The sequence below is a fragment of the Anabrus simplex genome, chromosome 1 (genome assembly GCF_040414725.1).
Source record: "Anabrus simplex isolate iqAnaSimp1 chromosome 1, ASM4041472v1, whole genome shotgun sequence".
In the NCBI taxonomy this organism is placed as follows: domain Eukaryota; kingdom Metazoa; phylum Arthropoda; class Insecta; order Orthoptera; family Tettigoniidae; genus Anabrus; species Anabrus simplex.
In genome coordinates, this window is record NC_090265.1 from 746,006,000 (window position 1) to 746,032,728 (window position 26,729).

Genomic DNA, 26,729 nt, shown 5'->3' on the forward strand with positions numbered 1-26,729 from the left:
GTGGCGTTCATAAAAGTAGGAAAGATCACAATATGAAGATAAAGTTGGAATTCAAGAGGACAAATTGGGGCAAATATTCATTTATAGGAAGGGGAGTTAGGGATTGGAATAACTTACCAAGGGAGACGTTCAATAAATTTCCAGTTTCTTTGAAATCATTTAGGAAAAGACTAGGAAAACAACAGATAGGGAATCTGCCACCTGGGCGACTGCCCTAAATGCAGATCAGTATTGATTGATTGATTGATTGATTGATTGATTGATTGATTGATTGATTGATTGATTATCACGCTTTTAAGTTCCTCCTTCGTAAGCACACGTTGCATACGGATATTTCTCTTCAGCGTAGCCCAAAGATGTTCGATGGGATTTAAATCTGGAGACTGGGGAGGTGTTCTAAGCTGCTTAGGAATGTTCCAGATGAAGCATGTCTTATTAATTTCAGCAGTGTGTTTTGGGTCATTATCATTCTGGAACATATAAACAGGCGGCATCCTAATTTTTTCGGCACTCTGGTTCACATTTGCCCTCAAGGATTACATTATAGCCCTCCTTGTTCATTATTCCATCAATGAAATGTGTGTTTCCCACACCTCTGGCTGACATACAGCCCAAAAGCATTACAGACCCACCACCGTATTTTACATTTGGAAGTGTATTTGCCACATCACTGTCCGTACCAATTTTTCTCCATATTCTGTGGATGCCATCTGACCCGAAAGATTTATTTTTGTCTCATCAGACCAGATAACATCATTCCAGAATTCGTTCTCCTTATTTACAGTGACTCACATAATTATTGGGACACGTTAATTATAGCCTTTGCTACACACTGGCCCTGTATTTCAGAGAAAATATTGTACACGCAAACTAGTTTCTGACAGAACCCAATTTGACAGTTTCAACACGGCGTTGAAATGTGTACTTTTAGAAAACAGGAGAGAACCAGTGACCCTGGAACCTCAGAATTCAGTTAACGTGCTTCAACAAAATTATTCGGACACAAGTCAGTTGCCGTGCAGAGGACGTGTGTAGAAGAGCCACGGATAGTGTGAATGTAAACATTCAGTGAGTTAGAGTAGGCCCTACTGTGCACAACTTAAGAGAGGGTACAATCGAACAGCGGCAGCTAGTAATTTTTCCACTATGCCAAAGGTAAAAGTTGTCGTCAAATTGCTGAAATGTTACAAATGAAGAAAAGTACAGTCTCTGATATTATCACAAGATTCCGGGAGGATGATAGAATTGAACATCTACCGAACTCTTTCAGGGAAGAGTGTTATATTATCAGAAAAAGGAAAAAGCAACCCAAATTAAATGCTCCAAAACTCGCTACGGAGATTGCCGCAGACAACGGAAAGAAAGTGCATCCCGAAACAATACGGAGAGTGCTCGGAAGAGGTAACTTTCACGGCCGTATTGCAAGAAGGAAGCCGTTCATAAATCAAATAAATCGAAGAAAGAGAATGCTGTTTACCAAAGACCATGTTTGAGAAGACAATGAGTGGTGAAATGACGTTATATTTGCTAATGAGAGAAGATTTAACATATTTCAGTCTGACGAGAGAATAACAGTTTGGCGGCGTCCTAATACTGAGCTTCAAGAGAAAAATCCGAAAGCAACTGTGAAGGATGGCGGTGGACATGTAATAGTGTGGGGGTGCATGCCGACGAATGGAATTGGTGAACTGGTTTTTATTGAAGGTAAAATTGACCAGTTTCAATACCTTAGAATACTGAGGGACAATATGAAAAAGAGTGTCGAAAATATGGGGGTTGGTGAACATTTTAAGTTTTATCAAAATAACGACCCAAAGCATATGGCCTGGAATGTAAGGATGTGGTTATTGTTTAATTGCCCAAAGGTGCTTCATGAAATTAAAATGAAAGGAAAGACAACCAGGCACTTAACCTTTAGGATCATAAGTAAGGAGGAAAGTGTCCGAATAATTTTGTGCAATATTGGTTTTTTTTAAAATATTTTTTTTAACTATCATATTTTCATTGACAGTGTTCATTAGAAGAATGATGGACGTTTAGTTTTTATATTCCTTACAGAAACTTGTATTCAATTTATATCAGTGATTTATTATTACTGAAATCACTAATACAAAGGAAAATGTAATAAATCATGTCTGTCCGAATAATTGTGTGAGTCACTGTATATGCTCCTTAGCGAATGTGAGTCTAAGCCGTCCGTTTTTTCTCCATACGTGTGGCCTATTCCGAGGGATTCTTCCATAGTACCCATGCTGATACAGGTTCCGACGGATGGTTGAGTTGCTGATTTTCTTTCCAGTTCTTTCCTCCGTGAATCGCCTCAATACTGGTGCATTTAATTTGGAATCTAACTTAATCGGCCGAACAACAAATCGTTCTTCCCTTTCAGTTCACTTTCTCCTGGGTTCCCTTGGCGTGTTCTTTATAGTGCTTTTGTATTTACATTTATCAACCACATATTGCATCATAGAATGTGTATTGACCAGCGTCCGGCTCCATGACTAAATTGTTAGCGTGCTGGCCTTTGGGCACAGGGGTCCCGGGTTCGATTCCCGGCAGGGTCGGAAATTTTAACCTTAATTGGTTAATTTCTCTGGCACGGGGGCTGGGTGTATGTGTCTTCTTCATCATCATTTCATCATGACGACGCGCAGGTCGCCTACGGGAGTCAAATCAGAAGACCTGCATGTGGCGAGCCGAACATATCCTCGGACACTCCCGGCTCTGAAAGCAATACGCCATTTCATTTCATTTCATTGACCAGCTGCCCAATCTTTCGTAATGAAAATCCTTTAAGTGCTAGTTTAAGTATAGTGTTCTTAAGCTTCGTACTTAACTCTGCACTCCTACCCATGCCCACCACAGATACACTAGGACAGGCATCGTCAGTCGAAAGCGAAATGCCTTCGGAGCCAGTTGCTCCCCGCTCTCGAGGAACGAGAGCAGCTTAGTGAACAAGAAAGGGAAGTGCATGACGTAGTATGTAGGCTACTGCAGGCCAGTGGCGCAAAGGTGTAGCACATCTTTCTGGACAGGTTAGATTGCGGTACACAATACGCGTGAACTCATGAGAGGTGACGGTAGTGTGTTTCCGTCTTTACCTTCACTCCACACGACGTTCAAATCTAGTCTGTTAATGTTGCATTTACTATGGAAGAGAGTTCAGCACAGCGTAGGCCATCGATGCCAACAAGTTTCAAACCTTCCTGGGGAGAAGAGTATTTAATAGTTCAAAAAAAAAAAAAAACAGCAAAATGTTTAATATGTAATAAAACATTGAATCACATTAAAAGCATTAGAAGAATATAAAGAGGTTCTAATGTTACTATGAGAGTAGGTTTCACGACATTCGGGCATTTGAAAAGGATCTGCAGGTGTTCGCTATGCCCTTCTCAGAGGATTTGCAAACTGTTAGACCAGAACTCCAGCTAGAACTGATTGACTTACAGTGCGATACTCAAATGAAAGATAGGTTTGCAAACACAAACAGTTTGACCGAATTTTATGTTCGTTTTCCACGGGAGAGATTTTATAAGAGTGTACACATTTAATGCTCATATTGTAAGTATATTCGGATAAACTTATTTATGTGGACATATTTTTTCATTAATGAAGAATTTGTAAATCTAGACACAGAAGTAGGCTCATCGATGAAAACTTGAAATGTGTCTTGCGACTTGCCAGTACGCAAACGATAATACTAAACATAATACAATACTATCTAAACGAGCCCAAAGGTCCCGTGAAGGAGGAGTACACCAGTAATATGTTTCAGTTCGCGTGTTTAATACAAAGATTGAAATGTATGTTAATGAGAGTGCAAAGGATATGTACAAATCACATACATTGTATTTTCTTTCGATAAATGTGCGTGTCCCAAAGCTTCAGTTAATCGTAAAAAAAGGTATTTATTTAGGAAATAGTGCACACTCCTATATATTTCCTTTGTCAATGAATAATTGCCTTGTCCTGTTATACTCTTTAATCTGTGTCCTGTTCGTCTCACATGATCCATGCTCCAAATTATTATTATTATTATTATTTTTTATTATTATTATTATTATTATTATTATTATTATTATTATTATTATTATTATTAAAAAAGCTGTTGTTCATGTGGTAACAACGAGCTAGAATAACATACAGAGGCGGACGCGCTGCCTGGGTGAAGCTAATAGAACAGACGTCCGCCATGTTTCCTGTGGTCACACAAGCAAGGGGGCATGGCCCTGGAATGGCGAGAAGGTAGAAAATACGCATTTTATAATCACTGGGGGAGAATTAAAGATCGTTGCCGAAAGCTTCAAGCATTTCGTGGTAGAGCCGGGAATTGAACCAGGGCTTTCGGGGGTGGCAGATACTCACACTAACCACTAGACTATAGAGGCGGCCCACAAGTAATGTATCACTATAATTGTTTAATGTAATTATTTGTTATAATATTAGGAGCATATCATGTTTTTCCCATTACAATTATCATACTGGGAAGTTGTCCATTACGAAGTGTAGCCTAGTTTTAAAAACCAATACCAATACCGCCACTTCATCATATTGCGGCACGAGGCCATCACGATCAGTTGATTGTAGGGCAGTTCGAAATCATCGCACAGTGACATACGAATAGGCCTCGAAATCGGAACAAGAGCGTTACCCTGCTTGGTTGCAGTGGTTACGTTAAATTACAATAAAACCGTGGAGTTAAATATTTATGACAGAAAGTCTTAAAATGATAGGGACCTACAATAGGTTACAACCTCATTCTGATCATATTTTTAAAAGTATTCCAAATCCATGAGTACTGTCTTTCTTTCTTAATCAGTTTACCCTCCAGGGTTGATTTCTCCCACGGACTCAAGAGAGGGATCCTATCTCTACCGCCACAAGGGCAGTGTCCGGGAGCGTGAGACTTTGGGTCGGGGGATACAACCGGGGAAGAGAACCAGTACCTCGCCCAGGCGGCCTCGCCTGCTATGCTGAACAGGGGCCTTGTGGGAGGGATGTGAATATTGGAACGGATAGACAAGGAAGAGGGAAGGAAGCGGCCGTGGCCTTAAGTTAGGTACCATCCCGGCGTTTGCCTGGAGGAGAAGTGGGAAACCACGGAAAACCAATTCGAGAATGGTTGAGGTGGGAGTCGAATCCACCTATACTCAGTTGACCTTCCGAAGCTCAGTGGACCCCGTTCCAGCCCTCGTATCCCTTTTCAAATTTCGTGGCAGAGCCAGGAATCGAACCCGGGCTTTCGGGGGTGGCAGCTACTCATGCTAACTACTACACTATAGAGGCGGCCCACAAGTACTGTACCACTATAATTGTTTAATGTAATTATTTATTATAATATTTGGAGCATATCATGTTTTTCCCATTACCATATCATACTGGGAAGTTGTCCATTACGAAGTGTAGCCTAGTTCTAATTACCACTGCAACTGACATCTACAATAAAGGCTGCATAAATTTCACAAATACTGTATTTGCCATACTTGGTGTACGCTTAACCGAAATCGATGACTTTTCGTGGTTACGTTTCCTTGGTGGTGGGCGCTCCGTTGTCTTTGTAAATATGAATGAAAATTAAATAGGGTGGGAACGGCACTTGCCAGTAATCGCCGTTGATAATTTGTTACGCTGAGCATACGGATGGCATTTTGGAAGCAAGAATCTATCTTTTCACTTCTTAAAACTTACAAAAACTTAGGAAATTGGCATGCACAATCTCCCTGTCACCTCAACATTATGTTCTTGCGCCAATTCGCTTTGTTTTGATAACCATTACCATGGCTGCCCCTTATCAACTTGCCCGCGCAGGGAGCGCTGATGTCAGGCACGCAGCCCCCCTGTGTTGTTCTAGCTCGTTGTGTGGTAACATTTCCGAACGGCAACTACAGTACGGGCACGGTATGCAACCCGCCTGTCCGCTGCTCTCTTGTCACGTGACCAACACCTGTCCCGAGCGGAGCAAGTAATACCGGCTCCCTAGAGCAACTACGTGATGACGTCTGCACTAGGAAGAAGACTAATGCACTTGACCAGTCGTATGTTGTCACTGAAACTTTTCCGTGCATCGCAAACAAACGGTGCGTGTCATCCTGCCCATGTGTACGGATACAACTGGTACACGCGTTTGTCGATGCCGGCACATTCTTATCAAATCTTCCTGCCTGTATCTAAATAAGTATGGTTTTGACTAACGAATTATCGTTGACAAACCATGTTTTTACCCGTAATGTTCGTTTTATTTTAGTTTCTCAATTGGTAATGTGAATATACGAGACTTGATAAGAAATTTCACAGTCCATATTCAATTTGTCGTGTCAGAAGCACTAAAATCGGCTACATGTAACAACGACGTATATTTACAAGAAGCACATGCATGTCACACGTGGGGATGTTCTTTGTGGCCTTGAATTTTGATTTACTAGAACCATTTGCAGATGACAAGTTCCAAGGTATCATGTTTTTCTGTGATCAAAAAGAAACTTCCTACGTTAGGTATTGTGATCCTCAACTAAAGAGGCATTGCTGTCCTCACCGAACTACTACTCTGTCAAGCCGAATGAAGTGAGCGACATTTTGACAGTCACAAGACAGTGCAATCCTTCGAGTCATCAAAATGGACGTGTGTTCGGCTGAGGGTCCCAGGTTCGTATACACCACATAGGAGCACCAGAGAAGCGTCCCCTGTGCCAGCCTTTATTCCCGAGTGCTCCCTTCTTTTTCAAAAATCAAAAATCATGTTTATATAATGTGCACGTGTGAGTCAGAAACTTGTAGCGTTCATTCTGCAAGCCTTCGTTCTTAACTTAGTCGAGTACCCTCGCGCCATTGCTTGTAGAAGAATCTTTCTACAGATACTCCCATAAATATTCGGTCAGTCTGATTTTTCACACACTTTCATTGGGTAGTTATTCTTACACTATAATGTTAACGTATAATACAACGAAACATGTAGGAAAACGTAGTAACACGTTTTACAAACATTGTGATGTAATTCAACTCTTCTAACAGTCATTAGTACGCCCTCCGTCGTACATTAAATAAAATCAGTAATTCCAGTGCCACTTCAAAAATATTCGGCCACTATACAAAAAGCAACATAAACTCGCATAATTCACAACACTGTTACACATTCAGTACTTTGTAGGTCCACTTTGATGTTTTAGGACCTATTCCAGTCGATTCGGCATACTGGCGATAACTTTCTTGATATAATCAGGGCTTAATGCCGTCCATTCTTGTAGCAGTCTCCTCTTCAAGTCTCTGAAGGAACTTGGCCGCCGCAATTGCAGAGCTGCCTTCATTCGATTCCATACATTCTCGATGGGGTTCAGGTCGGGTGATTGTGGTGGAGTTTCAAGACCTTCGGGCAGTAGTACAGCAACCACTCCCTGACAAGTTACGACTTGTGCCTGATGCGTTATCTTGGTAGAACTTGAAAGTACACTGTATACCAAGTTGTTTCGCAAATTGTTTTTGATAATAGCCAAATTCGCCCCCCCCCTTTTTTTTTCAAACACAGTGCACCAACCCCGTTCGATGCTACACATCAGAACACCATTGCACTTCCTCCACCATTTTTTTACCGTTGCTTGTAAATTGCTTGTTCTCAGTTCCTCGTGACGTCTCCGCCACACCAATTACTTTCCATCGGACCCGAAGACGTTGAACTATGACTCATCAACAAATAACACATCCTCCCACCAAGCACTGGGTTTGCGTAGGCCTACGTAGGTTTTTGGGAACTCTAGCCGCTTGTTTTTATTTACTGTACTAATGTGTGGTTTCCTACTAGCTCTTCTCCGAAAGAACTCATTCTTTCGCAGTGATCTTCGCACGGTTTCAATACCTACTTTCTTTCCACACTCATATAAAACAGCTGCTGCCAGTTTCGGAGCACTAATTTTCGGATTTCGATTCCCATTCTGAAGCACAACCTCTCCTCTCGTTCTGTCAGCCTTCTTGGTCTGCCTGTCTGGGGAATTGAATCAATTCTGTCTTAATTTTTGAATCGTCTTATTATATTTCCAATTGTTGTTCTGGTTATGTTAAGCATCTGCGATATCTTTCTATGCGATTTACCTCGAGCATGATGGAATATTGCGAGCTGGCGTTCTTCAAACGTGGTATTGTTTTCTCTTTTGCACCCCATTTAATACTAGTCCGCAACATTGCAGCAAATGATTTCGACACGACGTGTCTCGCGGCACCGCACTCCTGAAATGAACGTTTTGCAACGCTATCTGCCCTATCTCTGTCAATGAACACAACGGCAATTCCGGCCTTTCCGGGTGACCGAATATATTTGAGGTGTGTCATTTCACCCAAGTGCACAATGTCCTTTCTTTTACAGCATACTGTACATCAATACTCCATGATTCCTCTTCGGCCTTGTGATAGTACATATATCACACCCCCGAATTATATGTAGAAGTTAGAGATATTATTGTCAGTATTCGATTTATTATTATTATTATTATTTTTATTATTACTATTATTATTATTATTATTATTATTTCATTTGTATGTTTTGTCATTTATATTTATAAGCTGGAAGATATCCACATATGTAGGTATGAGTAATTTGTTTTGCACGAGTGGGAAAACATTGCTTTAATAACTCTGGTAATTTGAATGAGTCATATGGCTACCCTAGTGTCTGTTGTGATGTACTTGTGTCGGGTAATTCCATGCGTCATGTATATATCCCAGCCTGATGAGATAAGCTTGTTGTTGTATTAGGAAAATTTGGTGATTCATGTAAAACTCCCGAGTGTTTGTTATTGTCTTGGGAGGAGGAAGTAGTTCAGGGCTTGGTCTTGACAAGAGGTTCACTCATGATTGGTGGGCAAGCACCAATCCAGACGTCTCATCTGAGAGGAGGGGGATGTTGATGTCTATAAAGGTTGATCATACGGCGGCAACCAGGGACATTATGAGGGGACATATTATGAAAAAACATTGTAAGGGTGATTGTAGAGCTGATTGTAAAGGAACGAGAAGGAAGATAACTACAACTACAACTGACACACTGTACGGGAAGGAAGTGGTGCTGATACACGGTACTGGAGTGACACGGCTGCAATGGACTTGACTTCAAACGCTTGTGGAGCGTAGTCTTGTTATGTTCGTAGAAAGTGGATGATTGTGGAGAGTGCTTGCGCATTAAGTATTGTAGCACTTGTGGCGGCCTAGCATTATATGTTGGTGAAAGCTATCTCAGACTTTCCATAAATTTATGTTGAGGATCGACAGACGTGTGTATATATCTTTACAAGTGTTAAAAAATATGTGAACACAGTAGTACAAGGTACAGTATCTGTGTGATGTGATAACTGCCGATTATGAGAATCGGTAAGTCGAATTGATATAGAGACAGTGAAGGGTATTTATCTTCATACATGTACATTGTTCATCGGACCATCTACAAATGGTAGCTTAGTTCTCGCTTTCGTTTTCCCACGATTTTCATTATTGTTGTTGTTGTAAATATGGAGTCTTCCAGCAATATCTTATGTGTGTATTATATGTATAATGTTGTATGTTGATGAGGTGCTCATGCACGGAATTTGTTAAGAATATAGTTAGCTATTTTAGAATCAGTGTTATTGGTGAACCTAGGTGCAGTTCCTACCTATTTAGTCGTTTTCAGGAGGTTAGGTAAGGCCTGCAGCAGATGTACCAGTACGCAGCATTATGTACACGCCCTGGGATAGAAAGTTTATCATGCTCTTATCTAAATTCGAGGGATCCATTCTGGTGAACTCTGGCGCCCATACTACGGACATTTCGGTTAATTATGCTTATTAATTTTATTAAGTTTTTGAGTAATTTTATTTCTATATTTTTATTCATGACTTTATTTATTATTATTATTTATTTATTATCAGCACAAAAAAGTTACAGCCTAAACAACCAAATGTAGTTTCATTACTTAGACACATTTCTTTTTCGCGGATTTTATCAGTGGCCGAATATTTATGGGAGTGATTGTATCTAATTTCGTGAGTTCGCGCAGCTTTCACGCCCGTACAGCCGGGCTGAGTGGCTCAGACGGTTGAGGCGCTGGCCTTCTGACCCCAACTTGGTAGGTTCGAACCTGACTCAGTCCTGTGGTATTTGAAGGGGATTAAATTCGTGAGTCTCGTGTCGGTAGATTTTCTGACACGTAAAATATCTTTTGCGGGACTAAATTCCGACACCTCGGCGTTTCCGAAAACCGTAAAAGTAGTTAGTGGGACGTTAAGCCAATAACATTATATTTTTATACTCCCGTACAGCACAGAGTTCACTTCTTTCTTACAAAATAACGCAACTTCGGACTTTACGTCGCACCGACGATGGGATAGGGAAGGAAGCGGCCGTAGCTTTAATTAAGATACACTTGAGGACTGCCGACAGTGGGGTTCAAATGCAAACTCCCGACCTAACTCTGGAATATGTGATGGTGGATTTATTTTAAATTTATCGAAGACCTCCCATCGCCAGTTCCTCTTTCTTTTTCTTGTATTGAATCGTAAGATTGCCCAGCTCGGTGTTGGCCTGTGGTCCAAGGAGTCTCGGGTTCAACTCCTGGCCGGGTCGCAGTTAATGCGTCTGTGACATCTTCGCCTATAGACCTGCATCAAGCTTCTCCGGAGGCCATACGCCATTATTATTATTATTATTATTATTATTATTATTATTATTATTATTCCTGAGATTAGTCTGTTGGCAACTCTGCTATTAGCAGTGAGTGACGAAGCAAATGGTCCCACCATTTTGTTTGGAGCAGTGATTTCCTCTGCTTCGTCATTTCTTTGGAATTCGTTTTGTTGTTTTGCGTTTGTCTAAAGCACCTCAAGTATGCTAGTAGTCCAGACGTAGCCAAAGTTTGAGTACGCTCCTTTTCGCTTATCATCCGTGATTTCTTGGCCTAAGTAAGTAAATGCTGAATTTATTGTGCTTCTCGCTGCTGTTTAGACATCACTGTAAGGATGTTCCGTGGCTCTGTATTCGGGAGACGGGCACAGTCGGCTGTTGTCAGAATGGTTTTCCGTAGTTTTCAGTTCTCCTGCACTAAAGCGAAGGCCTGTAGAATTTTTCCTCGTAGTATAGGGCACGGCCGCCAACCCTCTAACCTTGCTGAGTCCTGGCACTGCTTCCACTTGTGCCAGGCTCCTCACTTTCATCTATCCTATCCGACCTCCCTTGGTCAACTCTTGTTATTTTCCGACTCCGACGCTATTAGGTTTGCGAGGGCTAGGGAGTCTTTCATTTTCACGCCCTTCGTGGCCCTTGTCTTTCTTTGGCCGATATCTTCAGTTTTTCGAAGTGTCGGACCCCTTTCCATTATTTCTCTCTGATTAGTGTTATATAGAGGATGGTTGCCTAGTTGTACTTCCTCTTAAAACAATAATCACCACCACCACCACCACCTCTCACCTTGTTCGGCTCCAGGGTAACTTTTGTCACTGGGGTCCCGGGTTCCATTCCCGGCTGGGTCGGGGATTTTAACTTCGTCTGGTTAATTTCTCCGGCTCGGGTGCTGGGTGTTTCTGTTCGTCTTAAATGTGTAAGTTCAATTCATCAAAGTCGAATCATAATTAATAACCAAAAACATACAAAATTGTAGCTGGCTAAATGGTCGTTAAAACCGAAAGCCAAAATTAAAAATAACCCTCTCACCTTCTCCACACAGCTCTGGCCTGAGAGATAGCGTTGCCGTCTAGGAGGCCCGCAAATCTTCACCTCATACAGGTCCTGCCCTAGAAGTGCTTCTTCCAGCACATTTCAGACAGAAACGGAGAATCCCTGCCTTTATGTATACTATCTCAGAGACCTCGTGAAGAGATAAATCACTTCTTGTACTTCAAATACAATTTGTCAAAACACCCGATCAAAAGCCTTTCCATAGTCTACAGAACAGATATACAAACTCATTTTCCATGAGGATAGCATCGCTTGTGCCTAAACCGCGTCGGAAGGCAAACTATTCAGCGGAATTTCAGATGCATGTGGAACTAGAGAAATTTCAGATTTTATAGCAACGGCTGTCTTTGGAATGGAAATTATTCTCCTGGATGAACCGCCTGCGTAATATTAACTAATACTTGTCCCAGTTTGTCCTCTTGAATCCCAACTTCTTCATACTGTCCTACTTTTAAAAACTCCATGCCATCTCTCCACTGACACCTCGGAACATACCCCTCGTGTCTTTATTTCCAATTTACAACATTTACGGAACACCATTCTTTCGTCGAACAAATTATGCTACTTTTGTTCCAGTTCTCGAATCAAGAAATCCTGATGAAGGTCCCTTACTCTAATTGGGGTCTTACTTCCTCTAAAACCCTATGAAGAGAATGGTCTTCTGAGCCCAGTTTCGCGGTGTTCACTAGAAACTAGGTTTGTTGCACCTTGTAATCCCAGCGCCGTCTCGAACCCGGCACACCTAGTCGCCTAATGCAGAATAAGTTCCTTAATGAACGAAATTCATCAGGAAGTTCCTACAGTATAAAGGTGGTAGTGGTGATGATGCTTCTCGTTTAAAGGCGCCTAATATCTAGGTCATCGGCCCCTATCACAGTATAAAGGATTCAAAGGGCAACTGCTCACACATTGCTACCAACTTTCTGTTAGTGACAAACTCATTGCTCTAACACGTCAGACCAGCGTTTCCTTTCTAATTGTTTAGGAGTTTTTATTGTTTACGGCTGATATTGAATTCTCGAAGTAATTCATCCAGTAACAGTGTTCGTTCAGGCGGCTACTTGGAAAGCGCGGGTCATCAGTTTTTTTTTTTTTTGCTTTACGTCGCACCGACACTGATAGGTCTTATGGCGACGATGGGGTAGGAAAGGCCTAGGAAGTGGAAGGAAGCGGCCGTGGCCTTAATTAAGGTACAGTCCCGGCATTTGCCTGGTGTGAAAATGGGAAACCACGGAAAACCATCTTCAGGGCTGCCGACAGTGGGGCTCGAACCCGCTATCTCCCGATTACTGGATACTGGCCGCACTTAAGCGACTGGGTCATCAGTACTGTACGTGTAAATTAATTTATTGTGTTTCTGTCAAACCCAATAATTAGAAATACATCCCTACATACGATGTTTACACGTTCATTAGAATACGCCTGATACTTAACTACATAATTGCACTATGTGAATAATTTACATTCGCGATAGTGAATATACAGTAACGATTGCTTAATTTGTGCGTGTCAATGCTACAGGTGAATTTTGGAAGGACAAACTCATTAAACCTACAACAGAAAACATACATAATGGAGTCTCAATGAACCTGTGTCCATGAATTAATTTACAAGCTTGCAAAATGATTTTAAAATATAATTTAATTTACAGGCTCATTATTACTATTAAATATTGATAATATAGACTGGCTACAGTCTTACAACCAAATGATATGAACATAACTGTCATACTGCGGGAAAATTCGTGTGATTTTGAACTGAATAAATCTCAGAAACTTACTCTGCACCATTTTGAGTGCCAACGATTCCAAATAACGGTAGTATATTCCAGCCATGAGTTGAAGAGTAGCATCGGGTTAGTGAAGTCTTGGGAACATCTCCTGAGCAACAAAAATAATTTATGTGAGAACAGAATCAAATGTTACACCCAAGTCCCTTCACTGCACGAAGATATGACTTTGACACAGCTATTTACTCTACTCCTTTGTGAAATACTTCCTCTCACTTTCTGCAATCCTGCACTCATTGAATTATTTTAAAAAGTAGGATATTAGAATGAGTTGAGTTGAGGGTCGAACTTCGAACCTTAGGGAACATCAGATCGTGTGTGTAGTTGGCGATGATGAAGGTATGATACGAACAATTTCAACATACCTTTAGAAAATCCACAATAGGCTAATTTCCGTAAAAGTATGTCGTGATGCACGACCGTTCAGTACTCCCAGTGCATGAGCAGCATGGATCTTCCAAAGTGCTACAAATAAAATTCTGTAGAAAAAAACATGAATTATGATAACTTTCTTAAATAATCACTATTAAATATTACAAAGATTTGAGAACTCTCGGTTCTTCTTAATCGGGCAACAGCATTCCGAACCCACAGAAACTTGTAGCCATGCTCCTTCTTAATCTTACGAGGAAGTGCTAACAGTCTGCTTTTCTGTGGCGAAAAACTTTGATAAGTATGAATCATACTGTCACTAAAAACTTACGTTGGCAAATTACGTTTCACTCTCCTCTTCATCGAACCGCCGGACAAATCTAACAACAAGGCCGCTTGGGAAGCGTGTTACGTGTTCCGCACTTCAGTCTGAGCTGAGCACGCCTGAGTTCTGAGCAAGTCCTGGAGGGATTTGGTCCCCCTGCCGTCCCATGTGTAGCGTTGCACTAAACGCTTGTCACTCCCACATTTACCCATCATCTTTCTTAATGGCTATATCCAGAGTCTGTCACTTCGCTAGGACATGCTCGTTCTTTTCGTCCGGGATACCGTACATTAGACAGCTTTAGCCCTACACCTTGCACTACTGTCAATTTTCTCACGGCATAGCCTCCTGCCGCCTGTACTGGAGTTTCACCGACGTTAAGGATCACTCTTTGACGAGATTCTGATGATGCGGGTAGTGGTCAGGCTCCATAACCCGCATGGAGCAGGTGCTGCTGCTGCTGCCACCTCACGGACGTGACCTTTCGTCTCACTTAGAGTGAGGAAATCATGACAGGTGTGTTTGGTGCACACTTTGTTAATTAGCGGAACAGTAAGGCCCGTGCCGCGAGCGTAGCGAGGTGAAAAGTAACTCGGGCAAAAGGCAGGTGCGCTAAGCAAGTGCTACTAGCGAGTCATTGGTTATGATAAATTATACAGGATGAATATTCCATCCCATTTCCATGTAATATCACGGTGGGGTATTTTCTTACGCGCCTACTACCGGAAGATTCCTGTTCAATAGATTGGGTCAATAACTTGCTTAGAAAAACATACAGATTAATGAATCAAATTGAGAGAATGGTTCATCGAAACGGGGGTAGCAGCCTTTCGGAAGTTGCAAGGCCGGCAGTCCGGATGATTGACTGACATGACCTTGCAATAATACTCAACATAGCTTAGCTGTGTTGATACTGCTACACAGCTGAAAGCAACGGAAAACTACAGCCGGAACTAACTCCCGAGGACATGCAGCTCTCTCTGTATGAATGATGTACTGGTGATGGCTTCCTCCCGGGTAAAATATTCCGGAGGTAAACTAGTCCCCCATTCGGATCACCGGGTGGGGACTACACGAGAGGGGGCGATCATCTGGAAGATGGATACTGACATTCTGCGAGTCGGAGCGTGGAATGTTAGAAGTTTGAATCGTTGTGGTAGGTTAGAGAATCTGAAAAGGTAGACGGATAGACTAAAGTGAAGTACGTTGGCAGGAAGAACAGGATTTTTTGTCAGGCGACTACAGAATTATCAACACAAAATCAAATAGAGGAAATGCAGGAGTTGGTTTAATAATGAATAAGAAAATAGGGCAGCGGGTAACCTACTACGACTAGCATAGTGAAATAATTATTGTTGTCAAGATCAGACACCAGACCAATGCCCGCCACAATAGTGCAGGTCTATATGCCTACTAGTTCAGCGGATGATGTTGAAATCGGAAGAATATATGAAGAGATAGAAGATTTAATACAATATGTAAAAGGTAACGAGAATCTAATTGTGATGGGAGACTGGAATGCAGTGGTAGGCCAAGGAAGAGAAGGTAATACAGTAGGAGAATTCGGATTGGGACAAAGGAACGAAATAGGAAGTCGTCTGGTTGAATTCTGCACTGATCATAATTTAGTCCTTGCCAATACTTGGTTCAAACACCACAAACGACGGCTGTATACGTGGACGAGACATGAAGACACTGGGAGGTATCAAGTAGACTTCATTATGATTAGGCAGACTTTCAGAAACCAGGTGTTGGATTGCAAAACTTTCCCAGGAGCATACATGGACTCTGACCACAACTTGTTGCTCATGAAATGCCATTTGAAGTTGAAGAAATTGAAGAAATGAAGGAAACCAAGCAGATGGGATCTAGACAAGTTGAAAGAAAAGAGTGTGAGGGATTGATTCAAGGAACATGTTGCACAAGGACTAAATGAAAAGACTGAAGGAAACACAATAGAGGAAGAGTGGATAGTCATGAAAAATGAAGTCAGTAGGGCTGCTGAAGACATGTTAGGAAGGAAGAAAAGATCAACTAAGAATCAGTGGATAACTCAGGAGATACTAAACCTGATTGATGAACGACGAAAATACAAGGATGCTAGAAATGAAGAGGGCAGAAAAGAATACAGGCGATTAAAGAATGAAGTGGATAGAAAGTGCAAGGTTGCTAAGGAAGACTGGCTGAAGGAGAAGTGCAAGGATGTCGAAGGTTGTATGGTCCTAAGAGAGGCAGATGCTGCATGCAGGAAAATCAGGGAAACTTTTGGAGAAAGGAAATCTAGGTGTATGAATATTAAGAGCTCAGATGAAAGGCCACTTCTAGGGAAAGAAGACAAAGCAGAAAGATGGCAGGAACATATCCAACAGTTGTATCAAGGTAAAAATGTAGATTACTTGGTTCTGGAACAAGAAGAGGCTGTTGATGCTAATGAAATGGGAGACCCAATTATAAGGTCAGAGTTTGGCAGAGCTGTGAGAGACCTAAATAGGAACAAGGCACGTGGAATTGATGACATTCCCTCTGAATTACTGACTTCCTTAGGAGAAACCAGCATGGCAAGGTTATTCCATTTAGTGTGTAAGATGTATGAGACAGGAGAAGTGCCATCCGATTTTCGGCAGAATGTTGTTATACCTGTTCACAAGAAAGCCGGTGCTGACAAGTGTCAAAACTACCATACCATTACTTTAATATCTCATGCCTGCAAAATTTTAACACGTTTTATTTACAGAAGAATGGAAATACAAGTTGAAGTTCAGTTGGGAGAAGATCAATTTGGCTTCAGAAGAAATGTAGGAACACGTGAAGGATCGAATTAAGAAGGACAAGCCCACGTACGTGGCGTTCGTAGATCTAGAAAAGGCGTTCGATAATGTTGATTTAAGATTCTGAAGGTGATTGGGATCAGATACCTGGAACGAAGAATTATCTGCAATCTGTATAAAAATCAGCCTTCAGAGATAAGAATCGAGGGCTTTGAAAAAGAAGCAGCAATCCAGAAAGGAGTGAGGCAAGGCTGCAATTTGTCCCCCTCCTTTACAATATTTACTTAGAACAGGCAGTAAAGGAAATCAAAGAGGAATCCACAATCCAAGGGGAAGAAATCAAAACCTTGAAATTTGACGATGATATTATTTTATATGAGACTGCAGAAGATCTCGAGAAATTGCTGAATGATATGGACGAAGTCTTGGGCAAGAAGTAAAAGATGAAAATAAATAAGTCCAAAACAAAAGTAATGGAGTGCAGTCGAACGAAGGTAGGCGATGCAGGAAATATTAGATTAGGGAATTAGGTTTTAAAGGAAGTAGATGAATACTGTTACTTGGGTAGTAAAATAACGAATGATGGCAGAAGTAAGGAGGACATAAAACGCAGACTAGCACAAGCAAGGAAGAGCTTTCTTAAGAAAAGAAATTTGCTCACTTCAAACCTTGATACATGAATTAGAAAGATGTTTCTGAAGACTTTCATCTGGAACGTGGCATTGTATGGAAGTGAAACATGGACGATAACTAGCTCAGCAAGAAAGAGAATAGAAGCTTTTGAAATGTGGTGTTACAGAAGAATGCTGAAGGTGAGAAGGATAGAGATCGATTTGGCTAAATTTGACGAGAAGAAGAGGAAGGAAGTGTAGGCGGTAAGAACGGTGCGGGTAGACCAAGGTATGAATATGACAAGCAGATTAGAGCAGATGTAGAATGAAATTATTACGTAGAAATGAAAATGTTAGCACAGGATAGGGTGGTACTTAGAGTTGTTCACTGATGGTGGTATGGAGAGCTGCATCAAACCAGTCTACGGACTGATGACTCAAACAACAACAACATGATAGTGTTATATAGATTCGAACCACTTGCTTTACACTTAAATTAATTTGAATTGAATTAACTTGAATTAATGAACAAAGACAAAGTGCTGGAACACATAATCAAATATGTTCATCTAATGCTGAGAATTAAGTGACATCACAAGAGCTGATAGCTGCCACAATCATATCGAAACAGTGACATCAAATACCTAAATGTAAACAGTTACAAACACTTTGATGATCTTATAAAAACCAAATAACGCACTTACGATTTCCAAAGTATTCTAAAACTTGAACTGCTGGGAGATTATAAAGTGTTCTTAACAGGTGTTAAAAAGTAAAGCGCAGAGTGTGGGGTAGGACGTAAATGAGCGAATTATGTGGGCAGATTTAGCGGTTGGAGGAATTACTGATCACAATCTAAGTGAACATAATCCAAAATTACACTCTTTTACCTCTACCGTGTAAGTATCACATCTAACTTCATTCAAATGTCATACAAGTTCATTCAAGTGCAGTAGGAATTCTTTTACGCCCCTTTACAGTTGGCTCCCGAAATATGATGTTAACATTCTCCTTACGCTAAAACAGGTAAAGAGAAAGAAAATCAACCTATTGCTGGCCTTCAGAGCAAGCACCTAGAAACAAATAAGATTGACTGACATTGCCGTCAGTAAAGGAATGACAATTAAAAGTACCTGGGTATCACCGGATGGTGGTGGTGATGATTGTTTTAAGAGAAAATACAACTGTACAACATCCTCTGTATAGCACCAATCAGAGAGAAAAAATGGATGGGATCCGACATTTCGAAGAATGAAGGTATCGGTTAAAGGAGGACAAGGCCCACGAAGAGCATAAAAATGAAAAACTCCCTAGGACTCGGAAACGTAACACCGTCTGGGCGGAAGAAAACAAGAGTCGACGAAGAGAGGTCAGATAGGAGAGATGAAAGTGAGGAGCCTGGCACAAGTAAGTGGAAGCAACGCCAGGACTCAGCTAAAGGCCCCGTGGTGGCCCAAGTTGAGAGCTCCTGGGGTCTATCACCGGGTGAACTGACGAGAAATCAAATAGATGATGTGGTAATCATCGACTCAGACCGTGTGAGGAGGAAGTTGCCGACAAAACCAAGGATGCTGCACTTCAGAAGAATAAGATTTACAATGTAGAGACACGGGAAGAATATCAGAATAAGTTACAAGAAAAACTGCAAGGGGTTGAAACTACAGATGAGGATATTACGTATTGTGGAATCAAACCAAACTGGCAATAAATATAACAGCTCAAGAGATACTTGGAGAAAAAGGGAAACAGAATATAAATGGATTGTTTGATGAAGAGATTTTAAAAGTCTTGGACGGAACTGATTATGTCAAACAGAATATTAGGTATTTTATAGATTTCATTAATATTATAGTTAAGATTAAAGTACTGTTCTAAATTATTGTTGAGCATTGTACCCTTCTTATCCACTTTCAATATGCTTAAATCTTCGTCAGTTGATGGAAAACTATCCATAAAATCTGCCATGGCACATAACCGATTACGTGTATTATTGAAATTGGAAGAAATGTTGTTATTAGTTTTAAAAGCTATTTGTTGTTTTTTTAATTTGGTACGGTATATATTTGTACTGTACGTTTTTTGTCTGTTGATTCTCTGGTCTTTTGGTTGAATTGATCTTATTGATAAATTGTGAAATGAAAATCCACAGCCTGTTTCTAGTCAATGACCGGGTCAGAGATGGAGTGAATGAAGCCCCCATCTAGCGGCAAGGATAGGAATTGTGTCGGCGGCCGAAGCCTGTCGCACTCCTCTGGGGCAGTGATTAATGAAATGATTGATGAAATGAAATGATATTGGAGAGTGTTGCTGGAATGAAATATGACAGGGAAAACCGGAGTACCCGGAGAAAAACCTGTCCCGCCCCCGCTTTGTCCAGCACTGAATGTCTGGGAAAGGAAAGTGGCCCAGTGAAGGGTGGAGAGATATGGAGGATTAGAATCAACGAAGAAATAAGAGTCTTACATAAGAGTCGGTCAAAATGGGAAGAATAAGAATGTACTAACAGGACATCCTTGACCCAGTGGGAGATAGCTGGATGAGGAGGGGGCGGTCTTGAGTGGAGGTGGTGTAGACGCGCAGAAGATGAAGTCTGCTGGTAATCTGTGATCAAGGAGGCCGAGGTTCTCAAAGGACCGTAGCGCCATAGAGTAAGATGACAATTCGGCAACTAAAGAATAATAATAATAATAATAATAATAATAATAATAATAATAATAATTGTTCCGGGGTTCGTGTGGAACGCAGGGATGGTGAAAGAAGGTGCGGGCTTGAATGGGTCTAACTACAACATCAAAAATTGAATTAAAACTTTAAAAGGTTATGTTTCTTTTCCGAAAACAAACTTAACAATCTTTTTTCACTGAGTGAACATAACAACATGACATGTACAAATAGCAATCCTTAAACAAGACTGGGAAAATTCAAGATTATTGATTTTTACAGATTCTAGGCTTCAAGTCCCTAGTTTTACAATTCCAGAGATCCCGGATCCAGTTTACAACTGTTAATTCAAACCAGGAACCATTTACTCAAGGGCAGAAATCTCTTCATTCAAGAGCACTTGCTCCCTAAATACAATATCTAGCCTTCTAGAGGCACTCTTTACAATAATCAAAACTTTGAAAAAGAGCTAACAGGCTCTCCAACATTCATCCAATTTTAACCGCCCGCTTAAGGCAACATTACACACAACTCTTACACTCTCTGGCCTCTCTAGGCACAATTTACAATTGACATTACTTTTACAGGGGTATTTATTACCCAGCCTACTGGACCTTCATGGAAACAGAACAGGTTAGATAACTGGCCCAAACACAAAATGAATGGAGGCGTACACTTGCACTCCTAGATAATAAATAATAAAATCCTAAGGGTACGAACATGCCGAGTGGATTACTCCTCACTCAGTGCTCATAGCAGTGCTCTTCACTCATCACTCATCATTCAAAGGCGCACATACCGGGTAGGAGACCCTCGCTCTTTCTTCATTAACTAGGAAACGTTTTCCATCCATTTATTATTGTGCAGTGTTCACGGGAAGATAGCGTTGTGTTCTTTAAATGTAATTTTGTTTCGTGAAAATGTTCATACTCCTCTGTATACATAATAGTACTGGGCGAGTTGACCGTGCGGTTGGTTAGGAGCGCGCAGCTGTGAGCTTGCATCCGGGAGATAGTGGGTTCGAATCCCACTGTCGGCAGCCCTGAAGATGGTTTTCTGTGGTTTCCCATTTTCACACCAGGCAAATGCTGGGGCTGTACCTTAATTAAAGACTCGGCCGCTTCCTCCCCATTCCTAGTCCTCTCCTATCCCATCGTCGCTATAAGACCTATCTGTGTCGGTGCGACGTAAAGCAAAATAGCATACATAATAGTTAAGTATAGTAGCAGAAGTGATGATGAACTTATGATAGCAAGCAAACTGTACTTGATTATGATAGCAAGCAAACTGTACTTGATTTCAAGTTCTGACCGAAGATACAGCGCACATCCAATTTTAAGAGAAGTCAGAGATTGGGTGAATTCCATCATACGTCTGTATTTTTTTTAAATAGCGAGAAAATGTTGAAATGACTGTCCAATCAACATGCATCATTTCTGCTGGCTTCGCTCACAAGTCCACTGTTTAAGTACGGTACACTCAATGTCAACTGCTAATTTCAAACTTTCCTTGTCTTCAAGAATCGGTTTATTTTAATATAGATACACGACTCTCTTTGTTCTCCATTTGTTTCAACGGTTTTTCTAAGCCTTTCATCGGTCGTAGAAATTAACCTGATTGTGGCTTTAGGTGTACAGTTGCAATATCATAACCGACTTCGAATTCAAGAACTCTGTTAGGAATGTGCCGATATTTCCATCACACACACCACTAACCGATGTGTAGTGAACTAGGGTAGAGAACGTAAAATCTGCCTGCAGACGAATGAAGATAGAACATTTCCAGGACGAGGAAACTGGATAGAACTTCATGGATATGATATGTCCAAACAATGAACAGTAAGCAGGTTCAGGATGTAGTGGTGTACAGGGACTCTGTGCAAGGGACTGCCTAGGAACAACTGTGGAAAAAGTGAACATATAAAGAATGCGTATTAGAAATGGATTCAAACAAGGGCTGATGAAGACAGGGAATTGTACGTACAGTAGATGAAAGAAACAGAGTGAAGCAAATAGTCGTTGAATTCAAGAAAAGAGTTGTGAGAGGATTTCGGTAATAACCTGGAAAGGCTTGGTCAAGCAACAGGAAAACCTTTCTGGACAGAATCTTATAAAGGGAGGAGAAAAGGGAAATGAGCAGTCTTTTTGGTAAATCAGGCGAATTGCAAGTAGTATTTGAATAATAACATAATACATTTAAGTGTTAAATGGTGGAAAGTATATAATATTCCATTTAAAGGAACTTATTCGGTCAGCAGTTATCATTGTGACCCAATGTAAGGAATTATTAAGTTTGAGAATGGAAGAAGTCATGAACATATGTTGTATTTTTCTGCTCAGGGAAGCTGACTACACCAAGGGCATCTTTCAGTCCATCGGCTTCAAGGAGTTCCATAAGTACCTGATGCTAGATCCCAGTGAAAGAAACTCCGAGTATGCCCAGAAGTTGTTCAAAGAAGCCCTCGACCAACTCAAGCTGGTGACCAGAAGATACTCTAGGAAACAGCTGCGCTGGGTCACAAATCGCTTCTTACGTCAGCGCGACAGGCAGGTGTGTTCTTACGCTAAGTTTTGTAGAATATCAAATTATACACTAGTGGAAATAGAAAATGTTACACCATGAAGTACCATTCCGATATTTATCAAAGTTTGTGGAGATGTGTTCATCACATAACACGTATTAAATGATTAAACTTTCAGCCGATTCGGAACTGTCCATCACCATCATTATTAGTATGAGGTATGATTCCCACGGTATTCGGTCTGGCATGGAAGCAAACAGCTCCCAAATGACATATTGAGGGATTTCTTGCCATGCCTGAAACACATGTTGTGTCACTTCGTGAAGTTTGCTGGCTGGAAGCTGGTATGGCCGTATACATTTTCCCATCACATCTCGGACAAATCAGGGAATCGGTCAGGCCAGTCAAGGATCCATACATTCTTCATCTGAAGTGTGGGCTCTTGCATTATCCTGCAGGTACCCTCGTCATGAAGGGTATGACAACAGGGTTTACCATTCTTGCCACATACTGGCGAGCTTTTTATCTCCCTTCAACAAGTACCAAATCCATTCTGTTGTCATATCGAATAGCTTTCCACACCATGATTCCGACCAGTCAGGCAAATTACGAAGCCAAAAAACTCAAATCACTTAAAATCAAAATCATGAACATTGACAAATCAACTACATTTAATACGAAATGTTTAGAATTAAAGCTCGTTCCTAAGTACATATACATAAAAGCTAAACCCACAACAACTTCGGCTAAAATATCAACATCTCGATCACAATATTATGGATCAGAAACAAAATTAAATTTGCGTACATAAAGAAATAGGAAATCAACAAACAAATTCCACGCATCCATTTAAACCTAAGGAGCTTCTGGCACCACACACAATGGACGTCCTACTCAAACTTTTTACACGATTACATTAAAGAAGAAGAAATTCGGAAACAGAAGATCATTGCCAATAAAATACGTAACCTAATGATTAAACAGAAACAATCCAGAAAACAATAACCACAATAAACTCGCTAATTTTCACCCTAGATTAATTAACAGATCACACACTATCTTTTCAAAGAATGAAATAAATCTGCTAGAGAAAGGTCTCAAATTCAGTTGCCAGGAATGACACAACAAAAACAACATAAAACAGCTCATCACTGACGTAGAAATTGCTAGCGACAAAATGCCCTCTCCACAAGGAGAAATAATACCGGGCGAGTTGGCCGTATGGTCAGGGGCACGCGGCTGTGAGCTTGCATCCGGGAGATAGTAGGTTCATATCCGACTGTCGGCAGCCCTGAAGATGGTTTTCTGTGGTTTCCTATTTTCACATCAGGCAAATGCTGGGGCTGTACCTTAATTAAGGCCACGGTCGCTTCCTTCCAACTCCTAGGCTTTTCCTATCCCATCGTCGTCATAAGACCTATCTGTCTCGGTGCGACGTAAAGCAAAAAAAAAAAAAAAAAAAAAAAAAGAGAAAAATAATAAAAAACGTAGCCACCAACGAAGCACTAAAAATAATCTCACAAGAAAATTCCAACAAACAACCGAATTGTGTCACTCAATACTCGGCATTAAAAACAGTTAAGATCAAAATTTAAAACGACAACCTTGTCGTTACTGTTACGGGGATACCATGGAACGCAGAGGTGAAAGAAGGTGCGGGCATGAATGGGTGGATAGAGACAGATCAAATTTTGATTTAAAAACTTTAAAATTAGGAATTTGTTTTCTTTCTTTTCGTTTTTTCCTTATCTTTTCAAAATTTAAACATTGCTAGACAATAACACATACTCAGGTACATATTTAGTTCGTGAGCTCAAAATACAATCTAGAATAATCATTTAACAGCTTGAAGCTCCCAATTTACACTGACTGAGCAAATGTCATGGGATAGCGGAGCACTGGTGCGCAGGTGTATTGTCTGCGCACCACACGCCCCCTGTGCCAGCGGCAGTTGTATAGGAGATCTTGTGAGCAGTGGCTGTGCATGTGACAGGTGTAACATGGAACGTCGTCGTGAGCTGACATCGTTCGAACGGGGTATGGTAGTCGGTGCCCGACGGATGGGAAGTGCGATTTCGGAAGTGGTGCGGGAATTCGGCTTCACACGATCAACCGTGTCCAGGGTGTATCGTGAATGGTTGAATGCGGGTGTCACCGTCCACAACAGACGAACGACCGGCCGACCAGCCACCCTCGATGACCGTGACCGGCGACATATGAGACGGATTGTCAATAGTGACAGACGGGCAACCGTGCAACAAATCACGGCTCAATGCAACACAGGCCGTGCTAGCCACGTCTCCCAGTGGACAATCGGTAGGAACATGGGTTCTATGGGGTATGGGAGCCGGCGCCGCACACGGGTGCCACTGTTAACCCAACGTCATCGGGCACGACGACGCGCATTTGTCGCCAGTCACCAGGGATGGACACTGGAACAATGGCGTAACGTGATATGGTCGGACGAATCATGATTTCAACTGCACCATGCCGATGGGAGGCACCGTGTATGGCGCAGACCACATGAAGCGATGGATCCCGCCTGCTGTTAATAAACTTAACCATGATAGGTTAATATTGTGTTTGGTCCGTGTTGACTGGTCTGAATGTATAATATAACTATTTATAATAGTTCATTTAAATCCGCCTTGATCAATACACTCATTAAATGAAAGAAACATTATTAATTAAACCATACATGTTTCGGGAAATCTCAACCATTCCCTTCATCAGTGGTTAGATCAAAGAATAACACAATATGACACAATCTTTTGTTTTACAATTTGAAGGAGTATTGTGTCCTAATACATCATATCAAAGAGTAAAGAGAACTTATGAAATATTATAAAAATGATCAATACATACAATTTTGGTTGAACTGAATGAGAACACTATACAAATTTAGGATCTTCAAGTTTTTCTTCTTTTCTTCTTCTTTTTGTTCCTTAAATGATTATATGCTAGCCTAAACAGTGGGTTATCTTCTGTACTTTTCTCATTTAAACTTGATTCAGAATTACATTTTTGTGTAAGGTAAATTTCTAAATTTTCCAAAATATTCATCAGTTTTCCCTTTTTGGTTGAATGTAATAATTTCATGTCATTGGAAATGTCTGTAAATTTATGATTCATTTCAACCATATGTTCTCCCATTGCCGAATATCTTTTATGTTTGACCGCATTAACGTGTTCTTTGTACCTTATAGCCAAACTTCTTCCAGACTGTCCTATGTATCGTTGTTTACAAGTTTGGCATGTTAATTTGTAAATTCCTGATTTATTAAATATACATTTATTCTCTATTTTATCTGAATTGAAAATTATCTTATTAGTATTATTATCCGTTTTGTATGTGACATTGATGTTCTTTTTCCTGAAAATTTTAGCAAGTTGATAAGAGTGCTTATTTCGAAAAGTTAGAACTACGAATTTCTTTTTCTCTTTTCGCTCTTTAATTAAAGTTGTTTTAGGTTCATTTTTCACTTTATTTATCATTCTATTAATAAATCTGTTGGAATATCCGTTGCTACGAGCGATTTGATGGATTATATTTATCCCGCCTGCCTCGAAGGTGTGGTGCAGGGCGCTGGTGTCTCTGTTATGGTCTGGGGTACATTTTCCTGTTATGGAATGGGCCCCCTAGTTGTTCTGGAAGAGACTTTGAATGGTACACGGTATGTTGAGCTGCTTGGAGACCATCCCCACCCATTTTTGGCCTTCCAGCACCCAGACGGTTCTGCGGTGTTTCAAGATGATAACGTGCCACCACATCGCTCCCATGTCGCCCGGGAATGGTTCCAGGAACATGCAGCGGAGGTCCAACGACTGCCATGGCCATCCAGGATCCCCGATATGAACCCTATCGAGCATATCTGGGATGTCCAGAGGACTACCAGGGACTTGTCGACTCACTTCCACAGCGTCTCACTGCAGTTCGCAGGGCCAGAGGAGGCCCCACATGCTATTAGGTGACTATCCCATGACATTTGCTAAG

General features: G+C 41.0%; 1 protein-coding gene across 3 annotated transcripts in view; it reads left to right on the top strand.

The window, feature by feature from the left end:
- LOC136857479 (tRNA dimethylallyltransferase) overlaps positions 1 to 26,729 on the top strand; it is a 1,029,479-nt gene that overhangs the window by 984,992 nt on the left and 17,758 nt on the right. For all 3 annotated transcript variants that reach the window (XR_010858541.2, XM_067136153.2, XM_067136154.2), the window contains one exon: positions 22,554 to 22,764. Coding sequence is in view for 2 of the 3 variants with exons in the window: in XM_067136153.2 (XP_066992254.2) it covers positions 22,554 to 22,764 (211 nt within the window). In the remaining variant the exon portion in view is untranslated. The remainder of the gene's footprint in view (positions 1 to 22,553; positions 22,765 to 26,729) is intronic.